Source organism: Lithobates pipiens, unplaced genomic scaffold, assembly GCF_037356315.1.
Source record: "Lithobates pipiens isolate NorthernLeopardFrog02 unplaced genomic scaffold, aLitPip1_a1.2 Scaffold_8, whole genome shotgun sequence".
NCBI lineage: Eukaryota > Metazoa > Chordata > Amphibia > Anura > Ranidae > Lithobates > Lithobates pipiens.
Window position 1 is genome coordinate 269291185 of NW_027507903.1, and position 16120 is coordinate 269307304.

A 16120-nucleotide genomic window follows, 5' to 3' on the forward strand; every position below is an offset into this window, starting at 1 on the left:
CTTACCATCCTCTTTGGACCCTCGTCAGAGGGGTAAAATGAGCAATGAATGAGATGAAAAAACCCTTGCTCTCGATCAGCCACAATTGGTCAGGGAAAGCAGGTATAACAGGATGCATACAGGTATCCCAATCTCCACGCTCCCAGTACTCAAACTGTTAGGTATTGTCCAGATTTAGAAACCGCTTGTCACTGAATACAGACTCTAAGTTTCTGGCTAACACTGCCAAAAAGATGGCCGCCGTGTCATACACTCGGGTCACGTCACAAGCTCTTACCTACGCGTTTCGTTATAGGTTGATGTTTCGGGGGCGTGGCTAGGCATGCATAAAGATGTATTATAGAGGCGGGACATCAAACAAAAGGTAGAAAACTGCGTTCCAACCAGTAGAAGCACCAGAGGGAACAAAACCAGAGGCATTAACCACTGACTGGAACTCCGTTCACCCACAGTAATCACACTGCAGAAAACGAGCGGAAAAAAATAAAACATTTAGGCCAGCACACTTTATAAAGTGATTTTGAAGAAAATACAAATGATGGCCAACCCATACATAAATGAAATACAAATATGATCATGTATAGGGTTCCAAATATATTCTTTAGAAATCGTAGTATACCAGAAGACAGTGGAATCTTGTGGAGTGAACATAAACTAAGATGGTGCTGTCTTCTGGTATAATACATCTCTATTCATGCCCCTGATGATGTCAGCCTATGATGAAAGAGCATGTGACATGATGTGAGTGTATGCCAGGACACGGCAGCCATCTTGTTGGCAGTGTTAACCAGAAACTGAGAGTCTGTATTCAGTGATAAGTGGTTTCTAAATCTGCACAATACCTAATGATGTGAGTACTGAGATGGAGCATGGAGATTGGGATACCTGTATCCATTCTGTTATACTTGCTTTACCTAACCAATTGTGGCTGATCGAGAGCAAGAGTTTTTTCATCTCATTCAATGCTCATTTGACCCCTGTGACGAGGGTCCAAAGAGGAGGGTAAGAGGCAGTGTGTCTGGGTGCCAGTGGTGATCTTCCCTCATTCAGGCTTCAATTATATCCCATGAACTGTGTGATGTGGAAATTGAAGGGTCTGCGGACATTTTATTCTGAGCACTGCACCTTCTTCTTCTATTTGTTTTATTGCTGTTCATCAACATTGTGCTGGCTGCTCCAGAGACTATTTTAGGTTGTATATTATTATTTTATATTTCTCTATTTTTGTGTAATTATTAGCACAGCAGACAACCACTATTGAATATTGCTCCCTTTCTTTGTGCAGGATGATACGATCTTGTAACCCCCCCCCAGTTTTCTTTCTTCCCACATCTCTGCTCTTTACATATATTGTATATTATATATATATATATATATATATATATATATATATATATATATATATATATATTGTATAGCACAGTAATGATGACTGCTATCTTTACAAGGTAATATCTGGGCTTGCAAAGACATTAATTACACACAAAGTGATTAATAAGGAGCACATTCAAATGAAAGTTTTTGTGCCTGAAGTTCAAAATTTTTTTAGGTATTTTCAGGTCTTTTTCAGAAGCTTTTGATTACCAATTTGTAATCCAAATCCTAATTTAATCAGTGGCGGCTGGTGCTCCATTGTTTGGGGAGAGGTAAACAAACCCCCCAGGTCCGCACTTACCCCATCCAGGTTTGCGGCTTCCCCGTCTTCTCCTTCCGGGCAATCTGGTCTTAAGACCTACATCCTGTCCTAAATGGCTAGGAGGAGAAGCAGGAAGACAATAGCGAATGTTGATTCGCTAATGTCACGAGTTAGTGGGCTCACTGCTCCTCAAGCCCAACCTTTTTGGAGACAATTAAAGCATCAGGCTCTAATCATGTGCTTCAAAAAAAAAAAAGCCTGTAGAAATCTATGTGTCTGGCTTCCTGCATTGAGATTAGGGGGCAGCGCCCCCCTGCGCCCCTTATGGACTGGCTGCCACTGAAGGTAATGCTGTTTTGACTGATGATATATTATGGTGACTGACACATGTTCTAGTGAAAATTGAGCAGGTATAGTCTCTGTTAGCATTTTTTACTTTGATCTTTTTCTTCATTTACTGTTCAAGAGACTCAATAGGAAGTGAGAGGAAGTCTCTCCGAAAGAAGGTGGCCCCTTTGGAAATTTTCTCTTATCTCTTATTACAACTTTAAACTGTTGGGTTCCCCATCACTTTCTGTATTAAATACAATGGTCAGTACTAGGGATGAGCCGAACACCCCCCGGTTCGGTTCGCACCAGAACTTGCGAACGACCCCCGCGTTCGGTACGAACGTTAGAACCCCATTGAAGTCTATGGGACTCGAACGTTCGAATTGGAAAGTGCTCATTTTAACGGCTAATATGCAAGATAGTGTCCTAAAAAGGGTTTGGCGACCTGCCTCCTGCCTCAGGGGACATGGGTCACTGCAAAAAAAAGTTTTAAAAACTACCGTTTTGGCGGGAGCACTGATTTTAATGACGATTAAAGTGAAAAAAAAAAAGTGAAATATTCCTTTAAATATGGTGCCTGCGGGGTGTCTGTAGTATGCCTGTGAAGTGCCACGTGTTTCCCATGTTTAGAACAGTCCCTGCACAAAATGACATTAAACGGAAATAACACCATTTAAAACTGCTTGCGTTATATCTGGTTCCTGCAATATGGTTGAAAATCATTGAGAAACATGGCATGGGTAGCCCTCCCTGCCCATTACCAGCCTATTTGGGTCTTGTACGCATATTAAGGGGAACCCCGTACCCATATTAAAAAAAGGAAATGCGTGTGGCCCCCAGGCCCTATATACTCAGAACAGCAGTATACAGGCGGTGCAAACAAGACAGGGACTTTGTAGGTTTGTTGTGTTAAGTTGAATCTGTTTGTCATTTTCAACCGGTACATTTTTAAAGTGTAGCTCCAGTCAAAAAAACTATCTTTAAGCTTTTTGGAAAACATAGGGAAGGGTTATCACCCCTGTATAATTTGTTTTGTCGTCCATCTTTTTTCATCTCACTTGCTGCTGTCTCCTTGCGTTTGCAAGTAGGAGATGTTTGTAAGTTGGATGTTTGAAAGTAGGGGCCTGCCCTATATTATAGCAGTATGTACTGGGTACAGAGCACGCAGACAGCACGCACTCCTAACACTACTGACTGCAAGCTCTATTATTAACCACTTGTTAGCCCAATGTTTGCATAAAGTGAAAGATGAAGTTATGCTGAGTAAATAGATATCAAACATGTCACTCTTCAAAATTGCACATGCCCGTGGAATGGCGCCAAACGTCGCTACTTAAAAAATCCCCATAGGCGACGCTTTAAATATTTTTTTACTGGTTACATGTTTTGAGTTGCAGAGGAGGTCTAGGACTAGAATTATTGCTCTCGCTCTAACATTCTCGGCGATACCTCACATGTGTGGCACATGCGAGCACATGGGGACATGGGCGCTTTAATTTTTATTTTATTTTTTTATTGTTCATTTTACTTTATTTATTTTAGTTTGACATTTTTTTTCCCAAAAATATATTTTTGATCACTTTTATTCCTATTACAAGAAATGTAAACATCCCTTGTAATAGGAATATGGGGTGACAGGTCCTCTTTACAGTGAAATCTGGGGGGTCAATATGACCCCACATCTCACCTCTAGGCTGGGAAGCCTGAAATAAAAAATAAAAAAAAGATTCTGGCTTTGATCGTACTGGCGAGTTGGTAGAAGCACCGGAGGGCGGTGAGGGGTGGGGGGCGTCTATGGCTGGGTATTTCAGGGTATCACCGAGTATGGCTGGGTATCTCTGAGTATGGCTGGGTATGGCAATTTATGGCAGGGTATTACAGAGTATTGGCGGGGTATTGGCGGGGTACTACAGAGTAATAGCAGGGTACTGCACTGCAGAGTAATGGCAGGGTACTGCACTGCAGAGTAATGGCGGGGTACTGCACTGCAGAGTAATGGCGGGGTACTGCACTGCAGAGTAATGGCGGGGTACTGCAGAGTAATGGCGGGGTACTGCACTGCAGAGTAATGGCAGGGTACTGCACTGCAGAGTAATGGCGGGGTACTGCACTGCAGAGTAATGGCGGGGTACTACAGAGTAATGGCAGGGTACTGCACTGCAGAGTAATGGCAGGGTACTGCACTGCAGAGTAATGGCGGGGTACTGCACTGCAGAGTAATGGCGGGGTACTGCAGAGTAATGGCGGGGTACTGCAGAGTAATGGCAGGGTACTGCAGAGTATGCACTGGTATTGCAGAGTATTGGCAGGGAATTGAGGGGTTAAATTCGGTGAGCAGCGATGTGGGCACTGCAGATGCAGCCCACATCGCTGCTGACACCGATCTCTTTCCCCTCCGCTGTACCGATCGGTACAGAAAGGGGAGGTAGGAACAGGCGTCATAACATGACGCCGGTTTGTTTCCAAGTGATCACTCCGTCATTTGACGGAGCAATCACGTGGTAAACGGCCGCTATGAGCGGCCGTTTACCGTGATGCGCCGGGTCCTATGGACCCGGCGGTCACGGATGCTCTCGAGTGCGCACACCTCGGGGCACGCGAGAGCAGAATTCTGGGAGGCCGTTAATTAACGGCCTCTCTGAGTTAAACAACCGCCCTGAAGCCGTTAATCGGCAATGGGCAGTTGTTAAGTGGTTAAAGCTAGATCACTAGCTATATAGGTGAGGTGAATATAGTGGTGTATACTGCAGTCAGGGCACAGACAACAACCACTACACAGCAGCAAGATAGGAAATCAGCCAAAAACGATTGGTGTGTACTGTGTTGAAGGTACACAGAACACCCACTGCTTCAGATGCAAAGTAACACACTACAGGAGGCCGCCTTAAAGGCGGCCTTATATAGTGTGGGGCGTGCACTACACAGCCTGAGCTATGATTGGCCACAGGCAGGATGCCTGTGGCCAATCATGGCTCTCCTCGCTGCCGGCGCTGCGATTGGCCAAGCATGCGGGGTCACAGTGCATGCTTGGCCAATCATCGGGCAGCAATGCACTGCGCCAACGCAGTGCATTGTGGTCCGCGCGCGCGTCACTCGAATTTTGACGCGAACGGCCAAAACGTTCGGAATTCGCCGAACGGCCAATGTTCGAGTCGAACGTACGTTCGACTCGAACACGAAGCTCATCCCTAGTCAGTACCAAAAGTACCAATAGTGAGGAGGAATTACAGGCAAACAGGTGTAAATACTTAATGGGAGTGGTAACACTTCCCCACTCTAGTCAAAACTAAAAAAAAAAAAAAAAAAAAAAAAAAAAAAAACCTTAAGGTTTTCCATATTCTTCAACTATAATATTTATTAAAAATATGCATATGCACTCTAGTCAAAACTAAAAAAAAAAAAAAAACCTTAAGGTTTTCCATATTCTTCAACTATAATATTTATTAAAAATATGCATATGCTCAATAAAATTCTTCACAAATGGATTGCTTGATTATGTAAACCTAATTTAGGTATCCTGCAGTAACATCATCATTCTGACCTTCTTGGAGAAAGTGGAAAGACAAACAACTATGGAATTCCTCATCGATGGAGTTTTTTTTTAAGTATTACTAAACCCACAACAGTAAAAAGAGTCTGTATATGCAGTAAGGCATGCTTGGTGTACTCACTGTGGAACCTAAGGGGTTAATCCTGCCTTATGTAATAAGGCTGTTTGATCCTGTCTTCTCTGATCCTCCCCTTCTTCCACAGTCCCCAATCCATCTCTGGATGGAACAGAGGCTAGGGGACCAGCTGTGCATGCTCAGTTTGGTGTGTTTTGCTAGATTTTTTGTTTTCTTGGGAGAGTGCATGTGATCAGCACCAGGCTGTCCAGACAGAGGGTCGGGAGTCCTGCAGCCTCATAGGACAATCAGGGAAGAATGAAAACTCTTCCTACAAGCTTTAAACAGACACTGATAGAAGTCACATGATTGCTCTAACTGCTGATGAGAAAAGGTATTTAGCAGTTTTTATTTACTAAAATAATTGCATTTCCATGTGTACCGTGGGAGGCAAGATATAGTGAATGCAGGGTCTTGGGTTTAGTAACACTTTAAATACATACTAATATGGAACTGGGAAGGATAACATAAAGTCCTTGTGTTTACTGATCCCAATATATAAAGAGTCCACAATGTGTCAGGTACACATTGAGGGTTATTTACAAAAGGCAAATCCACTTTGTACTGGAAGTACACTTGGAAGTGCAGTCGCTCTAAATCTAAGGGGAAGATCTGAAATGAGGGGAAGCTCTGCTGATTTTATCATCCAATCATGTGCAAGCTAAAATGCTGTTTTAGTATTTTCCTTGCATGTCCCCCTCGGATCTACAGCGACTGCACTTCCAAGTGCACATTCAGTGCAAAGTGGATTTTCCTTTAGTAAATAACCTCCAATGTTTTAATTTCATTAGGATATTTTTTCATTGTTTATTCACCAACGTTTATTTTTTATTCTGTCACTCCACTGACATTTTAAATATACAACATTGTAAACTGTAAACATTGGATGACTAGAGCCCATATTTCCATGATAAAATGATGTGATGTATTGTTAACGTGGATACGTGGATCGAAATTCGGCCTGCTCAGCAGGCACCAACTGAGATTCGATCCACGTATGATCAGGCTGATGGTACCCAAGTCGGTAGATTGTGTTCTTCCGGCAGTGAAGGTTCCCTGCGCCCCACTCCCGCTAACAGAACACAATAGTGCTGCAGGAGGCATTCCCCCATTAACACTGACTATGTTGATGGGCTAAATTGAGCGATTTTCTTAAATTTCACCAGTGGTGGAAGGAAAAAGTCATCTATGGGCTGCTTTAGGATCACTGGGGTAATTCATTAAAATTACAGAAAAACTAATATAATAGTGTAGTTGTTGCTAAACCGATCAGATCTTTGGTAGTTTGCCATAATCAATCAAACAAGATTTCAAATTAAACACTACAGACCACACCACCAATTGTGTGCATATTTAGTGTTTCTTCAGTTATAAAGAATACTGTTAGTTTAGGTACAATCAGGGCCGGGACAAGGGGTGGGCAGGAGGGACGGCTGCCCCTGGCGCAATGATTAATTGCAGGGGTAGGGGGCACCCTGACCCTAACCCTAAGGGAAAGGGGTGCGCAGTTTGACGTCTTTACGCCCTGGGCGCTGGATGATCTTGTCCCGGCACTGGGTACAATACAGTTTGTCATTTAAGGTGACTAGGTAAAAGATACGGGCACTTCTAGAAGGAAAACCAAGATAAACATATACAGTTACACCAGGGAGTATCATAAATCAAACCTTTATTCTACAATGTAAAAAAGAAGAGATACACAAAGTACCTCATCAGCAAGTATATACAGTAACAATGAAAGAAGAAAGATAAAAAGATTGGCAGTCACAACTTCATAGCCCCATGTATCCCCGATGAGCTACTGTGTGCTGTGCAAAAGCCAAAATATTTCAGTAGTGTCATAGGGTGACTCTTCAGCTGTTCTGGATCAGAGTACGGGATCTCAAAATTCAAAATACAAGCACATACCGTATATAAAATATGGATATGTATCTACAATGAGATCCGCCATTGCAATTCCCCATTACAGATTGTGTTTTTAATTAGACAGCAAATCCAAAAAGCAAATATGATGCAATCTTGAATATCCACACAGAGGACAGTAATACTATACATTGCATTTGGCTCTGTTTTTATCTCTTTCAAGATAAAAAAAAAATAAAAATGACATGACAATGAGACCACAGCAGTGCAAACAGTTGAATGTCCTGTGTTCTGTGCACATAACATTACCACCATCAGTAGTCTAAGGCACAGCATTAATAGAGTTTGTATGTTCTTTCCTTCACTGCTCTTGTCTTAACCATAAGAAGGAGTGATTTTGGCTTATGCCACATTAAGACGGGCTTTCTTATACACTACATTGTTGTCTCTTCCCATTCAAGTTCAACATCACCTAAAAAAATGAAATAAAAGAACGGTATGAATATCGACTATTTATATGTTAATACAGAATCTGCGATGAATTCACTGCCCTGTTGAATTTTTATACCACCAATAGCTGGGTCAATCATGCCTTTTGCACCTGGAACCCCTTTTTCTGCAATCCCCCCTTTTGCAGCCCCAAACGTGGCCTAATCCCCTATCAGAAGCCTGTCTGCTTAGTGGCACGTTTAAGAGTGAGAGCTAGGAAATAGCATGGGGCATTTACATTGCATACTTTTAAATAACCATTTTTATACTGGTAGCCTCGGGAATCATTTTTGGCACTGAAGCTCCTCATCCAGTTGTGGTGCTATAAATCAGCTTAGGTGTCACTGCTATGGACATGATGCTGTCTACACAAAAAATTCCATACATATATATGTTAAAGAAAACAACCAAGCACTTATTCTTCTTTTTGGCAACCATGGCAGAAATATAGATCATGCTCTTTCCACTCCTATGGAAATTCCACTCTTGCATTATTGGACATTTGTACAACCACATTTATTTATTATTTTACCATCTTTTCTAAATTTGATGTAGAAATAGAGGTTTTAACCCTCGGATAGTACATATGTTTTACGGAGCAATGACCTGTTGTATAAGGAACCGAGTGGGACAATTGTGTGAGTGGATACATTTTTATTATTGTATCCAAAATAATAATAATAAAAAAATGTAAATAAAAATTGCTAGAAAATGCTTTTTCATAGTTTTATAATAAATTCAGTTTCAATCCACCAAGGCTATCTGGCTAGTGTATACAGTGGTACTATAAAAGAACCCCCCCCCCCATCTTTAAAATAATCAGATTTTGTTTCTTTGCAGCCTGAAATGAAGACAGACACAGTTTTTGTTTTATTCAGCTGTATTTACTAGGGAAACTTATAACATCCAAGTGAAAGATGGTTGCTTGGTTGTTTTCTTTAACATATATATATATATATATATATATATATATATATATATATATATATATATATATATATATTTTTTTTTTTTTTTTTTGTGTAGAAAGCATCATGTTCATAGCAGTGACACCTAAGCTGATTTATAGCACCACAACTGGATGAGGAGCTTCCGTGCCAAAAGTTATTCCTGATGCTACACGCATAAAATGGTTATTTAAAAGTAACAGCAACATGTCAGAAAAAATAATCAAAAAACAGAATAACTGAACCACTGAGTTGGAAAAAGGATCACCCCCCCCCCCCCCCCCCCCCAGGTCAGTATTTTGTTGGACCACCTTTTGCTGTTTGTCTGTTGGGATATGTCTCTACTAACTTTGCACATCTAGACTTTGCAATATTTGCCCACTCTTCTTTGCAGAACTCCTCAAGTTCAGTTAAATTTGGTGGTGACCGTTTCTGCAAAAAAGAGTGGGCAAATATTGCAAAGTCTAGATGTGCAAAGTTAGTACAGTAGAGACATATCTCAACAGACTAAAGACTGTAATTAAAGCAAAACATGGTCCAACAAAATACTGACATAAGGGGAGTCACCCTTTTTCCAACTCAGTGATTCTGTTTTTGAATTTGTTTTATTTTTTTCTGACATGTTGGTGTTATATCTTTCACTTGGATGTTATAAGTTGCACTAGTAAATACAGCTGGATGAAAAAAAATAAAACTGTGTCTGTCTTCATTTCAGGCTGCAAAGCAACAAAATGTGATTCAATTAAAAGGGGGTGATTCTTTTCTTTACATGCTTCTGTATATGCAAAGCCTTACTCGAACTAGGTTTTTTTTTTCTACATAGCATATTAAAGGGTTAAAACATCTGTCACTTTTTTACTAATGTGTGTGGTTCCATCAGAGCGGGTACACAGACAGCAATAAAAAAATTGACAAATGTTCCAACCCTTCCCTACATTATCCAAAACCTTAAACAAAACAAAAAAAATGAAGGATATTATAAAAAAGTAAAATCATTTTTTTCAGGTGCTTACAGTATCTCACAAAAGTGAGTACACCCCTCACATTTATTCATGTGACAACACTAAAGAAATGGCACTTTGCTACTATGTAAAGTAGTGAGTGTACAGCTTGTATAAGAGTGTAAATTTGCTGTCCTCTCAAAATAATTCCACACACAGCCATTAATGTCTGAACTGCTGGCAAAAGTGAGTACACCCCTAGGTGAAAATGTCCAAATTGGGCCCAATTAGCCATTTTTCCTCTCCAATGTCATATGACTCATTAGTCTTACAAGATCTCAGTTGTGAATAGGGAGCAGGTGTGTTAAATGTGGTGTTATCACTCTCACTCTCTCATACTGGTCACTGAAAGTTCAACATGGCACCTCATGGCAAATATCTCCTTGAGGATCTGAAAAAAAGAATTGTTGCTCTACATAAAGTTGGCCTAGGCTATAAGAAGCTTGCCAAGACCCTGAACCTGAGCTGTAGCACGGTGGCCAAGACCATACATCGGTTTAACAGGACAGGTTTCACTCAGAACAGGCCTCGCCGTGGTTGACCAAAGAAGTTTAGTGCACATGCTCAGCATCATATCCAGAGGTTGTCTTTGGGAAATAGACATATGAGTGCTACCAGCACTGCTGCAGCGGTTGAAGCGTGGGGGGGGGGGTCCTATGTGGTCTGAGCCTGTCAGTGCTCAGACCATACGCCACACACTGCATCAAATTGGTCTGCATGCCTGTCATCCCAGAAGGAAGCCTCTTCTAAAGATGATGCACAAGAAAGCCCGCAGTTTGCTGAAGATAAGCAAAATAAGGACATGGATTACTGGAACCATGTCCTGTGGTCTGATGAGACCACGATAAATTTATTTAGTTTAAATGGTGTAAAGCGTGTGTGGCGGCAACCAGGTGAGGAGTACGAAGACAAGTGTGTCTTGCCTACAGTCAAGTATGGTGGTGGGAGTGTCATGGTCTGGGGCTGCATGGGTGCTGCCGACACTGGGGAGCTACAGTTCATTGAGGGAACCATGAATGCCAACATGTTCTATGACATACTGATGCTGAGCATGATCCACTCCCTTCAGGGACTGGGCCGCAGGGCAGTATTCCAACATAATAGCGACCCCAAACACACCTTCAAGATGACCACTGCCTTGCTAAAGAAGCTGAGGGTAAAGGTGATGGACTGGCCAAGCATGTCTCCAGACCTAAACCCTATTGAGCATCTGTGGGGCATCCTCAAATGGAAGGTGAAGGAGCGCAAGGTCTCTAACATCCACCAGCTCTGGTTAAGGCAGTGTTGGAAAATAATGGTGGCCACAAAATATTTTTGGGTCCAATTTGGACATTTTTACTTAGGGGTGTACTAACTTTTGTTGCCAGTGGTTTAGACATTAATGGCTGTGTGTTGATTTATTTTGAGGTGACAGCAAATTTACACTGTTATACAAGCTGTACACTTACTTTTTTACATTGTAACAAAGTGTCATTTCTTCAGAGTTGTCACATGAAAAGATATAATAAAATATTTACAAAAATGTGAGGGGTGTACTTACTTTTGTGAGATACTGTATATAGTGTTGATAATTTATGCAGTGTTTTACATATATATTGTACATTCACATCAGTCCCTGCCCTCAAGGAGCTTACAATCTAAGTTCCCTAACTCACATTCATACATACACATACTAGTGCCAATTAAACTACTACCAGTATGTTTTTGGAGTGTGGGAGGAAATCGGAGAAAACCCACACAGGGAGAACATGCAGGCTCCAGGAGGGTAGTGTCATGGTTGGGATTCAAACCAGCAACCCTTTTGCTGCTAGGTCAAAGTACTAACTACTACACCACTGTGCTGCCCCAACATTAAGAGATGCAATGCTATTGATCAGCAAATAAATAAATACAACTGAAATAAAATAACATGTAACAATCACTGGACCTTAGGAAGCAAGTTTGGGCAGAAGAAGAAGACTCTTTTAAATCTTAAGATCTGATTTTGTCACGTTCTGCCCTTGGTTATAGGTAAGATGGTGTCCAGCCGACTTCCTGTTTTGTCACTTTTGGGCCAGAAATGATGTGACAATTGTTGTTTTCAAACAATTCCAGCTGAATTTCATCTACAATTAACTAAATGTACAGACTAAATGCACGTAAAGTGAGACCAGTGGCTCAAGATGTTGCACGCATGCTGACGTCCTCTGATGTGATTTTTTTTATTACCTATAAGGTGCTTTTATATTTTTGAATAGATTTGCTTTTAATAAAATATGTGGTTTTAAGCACATTATTTATGGACCTTTTCTCTTCCACCATTTATCCCTATTCTGAGGAGTGGTCTTTGGATAACCAGTGGAGGACCCTGGAAATATTGGATCCTGCAGTATTTGCTTTGGATGATTTCTGTGCTATTAATCTCTTATCAATCTCCGCAACATCTCCAATCTATGTCCCTTTCTAACCAAGCAAACCACAAAGCTCCTGATTCACTCCCTGGTTATCTCTCGCCTTGACTACTGCAACTCCCTTCTCATTGGCTTACCTTTAAATAGACTATCCCCCCTTCAGTCCATCATGAATGCTGCTGCCAGACTCATCCACCTTACAAACCGCTCAGTGTCTGCTACCCCTCTCTGCCAATCCCTCCATTGGCTGCCACGTGCCCAACGGATTAAATTCAAAATACTAATATTAAGTTACAAAGCCATCCACAACTCTGCCCCCAGCTACATCATAAGCCTAGTCACAAAATACCAACCTAATCACCCTCTTCATTCCTCCCAAGACCTCCTGCTCTCTAGCTCCCTCATCACCACCTCCCATATCCACCTCCAGGACTTTTCCTGAGCCTCGCCCATCCTCTGGAATTCATTACCCCAATCTGTCAGACTGTCTCTAAATTTATCCACTTTTAGGCAATCCCTGAAAACGTTCCTCTTCAGGGAAGCCTATCCTGCCTCCATCTAACAACGGCACTATTTTCTCCAGTAGCTCATCCCCCACAGCTATTACCCTTTTGTATGACTTGACCCTCCCTCCTAGATTGTAAGCTCTAATGAGCAGGGCCCTCTGATTCCCCCCTGTATTGAATTGTATTGTAATTGTACTGTCTGCCCTAATGTTGTAAAGCACTGTGTAAAACTGTCAGCGCTATATAAATCCTGTATAATAATAATAATCTTATAATTTGGAGATCATTACCATTTGGTAAGGGAACTGACACTTGATTTTAAGGTGGTTTGGCACTATTGCCAAACTTGAATATACAGTATGTTTTTCTTTTATTATGCACAAGTTTCAACTATATGTTCTGTGATGGACACTGTACTTTGTATTGTCATGTATATTGTCTAGGAAGTAATTTAATATGAGTTATGATCACATATGATTCACCACTGAGTTTGTGACATATGGGTTTTGCACACTTTCGAAGTAGTTATTTTTAGATTTTCCTTTTGCCCGGAATACATAAATATAGCATCACTTGTTTGCACTAAGCGCACATTTTTTAGCGGTTTCATTAACATTAAGGGATGCATTGCTATTGATCATCTAATAAATAAATATATTATAGAAATAAAATAGCATGTAAATCACTGGGCATTAAGAATAAAGTTTGTCCAAAAGCAGAAAACTCCTTTAAATCTTTAGAAGCAAGTTTTCTTTTGGAAAGTTGCTGTACACAAAAGTGAGAATTCTTTTTTAAGAGTAAGGGGAGTAGAAGGAAAGGCAGAGTTCAGATGAGTTTCTGTTTTTGAAGGATAATGAAACATGTTGGGTACAGTGTGTATCTGCTTACCTTCCATGGCATCCAAGGAGTCCATTTTCTGAAGGGCAGAATAATTAACAAAGCAGATGGCCTGGTTACTGCCTTTGCTTGCTAATAAGTCCAGAACACACTGGTGTAAAAATATATACTGTGCCTGTGGATGAGAGAGACAGAGTAGTTAGCATTGGTGAAAAATGTGCATCATAGCCTGTATGTGTATATATATATATATATATATATATATATATATATATATATATATATATATATAGAGAGAGAGAGAGAGAGAGAGAGAGATATATAGATATATATATATATAACTATATATAGATATATATATCTATATAGACATGGTAATTAGTAATAACATTTCACAAATGTATTTTTTAATTTCAGTTTTTTTCCTATAGGCATTTTAACAGTTTTTATTTCTGATTATCTCAGACATGTCATGACAAAGACTAATGCCCTGTACACACGGTCAGGCATTCTGACAACAAAATCCATCTAAATTTTTCAGATGGATTTTGTGCCAAACTTTTCTTGCATACACACGTTATCTGAAAATCCGATCATTCTTAACAAGGTGACGTACAACATGTACGTCGGGACTATAAACGGGCCATTAGCCAATAGCTGTGGTCTCTTAATTTATTATGAGCATGCGTGGCACTTTGTCCGTCGGAATTGTCTACACACGATCGGAATTTAAACGTTGTCGGAAAATTTTAGATCCTGCTTTCAAACTTTGTGTGTCGGAAATTCTGACGGAAAAAGTCAGATGGAGCCCACATACGATCGGATTTTCCAACAACACTGTCCGATCGCACATTTTCTGTCAGAAATTCCAACTGTGTGTACAGGGCATAAGGCTATCTATACAAAGAGAATATACGTCTTAAGTAACATGCAATTTTTAGCACATTGCTCATTTGGCTGACATCACTTAAGTGACATCACTTAAGTGAACCTAAGTGAAATTGGGCGATTTATATTTCTTCCGACAAGATCAAAAGTTATATAAGTCTTCAGGGAAAAATAGAAAACTTGTGTTCTTGTGTTCAGATAAGAAAAATTCTGTTTTATTGCTGCAAGAGCAGGAATTTATAAAACCTTTATGACCATCCTACAAAGACCAGTGCAGGTATGCATCGGGTAGTCTAAGCTTGTCAAAAGTGCATCTAGACTAATAATAGTCACAGACACAACAGTGAAGGCTCTAAGTAAGCCCTGCCTTCACTGTGGGTAGAGATGTGCTTGTTGTAGGACACAAGACTTTGTGCCAAGTGTACAAATATCCCTGCAAAATCTTTTTTTTTTACTAAAAGTATACTTGTAAAAAAATAAATAAAAAAAAAAGCAAACTCATGTTCTTGTGTTTAGATAAAGTCTGTTTGCTGCTGCAAAAACAGGAATTTATAAAAACTTTATGATCAACCTATAAAGAACTGTGCAGATATGTATTTGGTAGTCAAGGTTTGTAAAAAGAGCATCAAGACTACTACTATCCGAATACACAACAATGAAGGTTCTAAGTAAGCCTTGCCTTCACTGTGGATATAGTTCTGCCTATTTTAGGACATGAGACGTGGCCTTTGCTAAGCCTTTTTTCACTAAAGGTGTACCTTGTAATGGAGCCTATGATTTTAAAACAGAACTATAGCTACCCCCATGCCCCCTCCTAAAGTGTTTTTTGGATCTTAAAAAGCTCCAAGGAGATCAGGCTGAGGGGGGATATCAGACTTGTCCTGCCCCCCCCCCCCCCACACACAGCCATTCACTGGGAAGCTCAGTGCACTGTCCCTTCTCCTCCCCTTGCTCTTATGCAGCTGATAACAGAGAAAATAAAGGGAATGGAAAAAAGGTATTTATAACATTTTATTTTTATCTCTATACACATACCGTATATACTCGAGTATAAGCCGAGATTTTCAGCCTCTTTTTTGAGGCTGAAAGTGCCCCCCTCGGCTTATACTCGAGTCACCGCTGTCTGACTGCCCGAACAGCGTGTCGAGCAGACAGACAGCGGCCATTCTACCTTTCAAAAGCCGCACCTCTGCCTCCGCCTCCGCCTGTGATAGGCGGAACACTCAATTTCCCAGCAGTCAGTGTTCCGCCTATCACGGACATCGGCTCATCCTCGGATGAGCCGAAGTCCGTGATAGGCGGAACACTGACTGCTGGGAAATTGAGTGTTCCGCCTATCACAGGCGGAGGCGGAGGCGCGGCTTTTGAACAGGGGAATGGCCGCCAGGGCGCCGACGAAGAGCGGCGATCCTGGCATGGGACGACACGGAGGCTCGGGACGGGACGACACGGAGGCTCGGGACGGGACGACACGGAGGCTCGGGACGGGACGACACGGAGGCTCGGGACGGGACCGGACGGAGGCTCGGGGCACAGGTAGGCTGGACACACAAGGCTGCACGGACACA

At 41.3% G+C, this 16120-nt stretch overlaps 1 protein-coding gene across 4 annotated transcripts in view; it reads right to left on the reverse strand.

Moving 5' to 3' along the window:
* Nucleotides 1-7283: 7283 nt before the first annotated feature.
* PTPRQ (protein tyrosine phosphatase receptor type Q) overlaps nucleotides 7284-16120 on the reverse strand; it is a 429454-nt gene continuing 420617 nt past the window's right edge. For all 4 annotated transcript variants that reach the window (XM_077471954.1, XM_077471952.1, XM_077471951.1 and 1 more), the window contains 2 exons: nucleotides 13716-13839; nucleotides 7284-7966 (listed from right to left, as the gene is read on the reverse strand). In XM_077471954.1, the coding sequence (XP_077328080.1) occupies nucleotides 7929-7966; nucleotides 13716-13839 (162 nt within the window). In that variant the 3' untranslated portion in view covers nucleotides 7284-7928. The remainder of the gene's footprint in view (nucleotides 7967-13715; nucleotides 13840-16120) is intronic.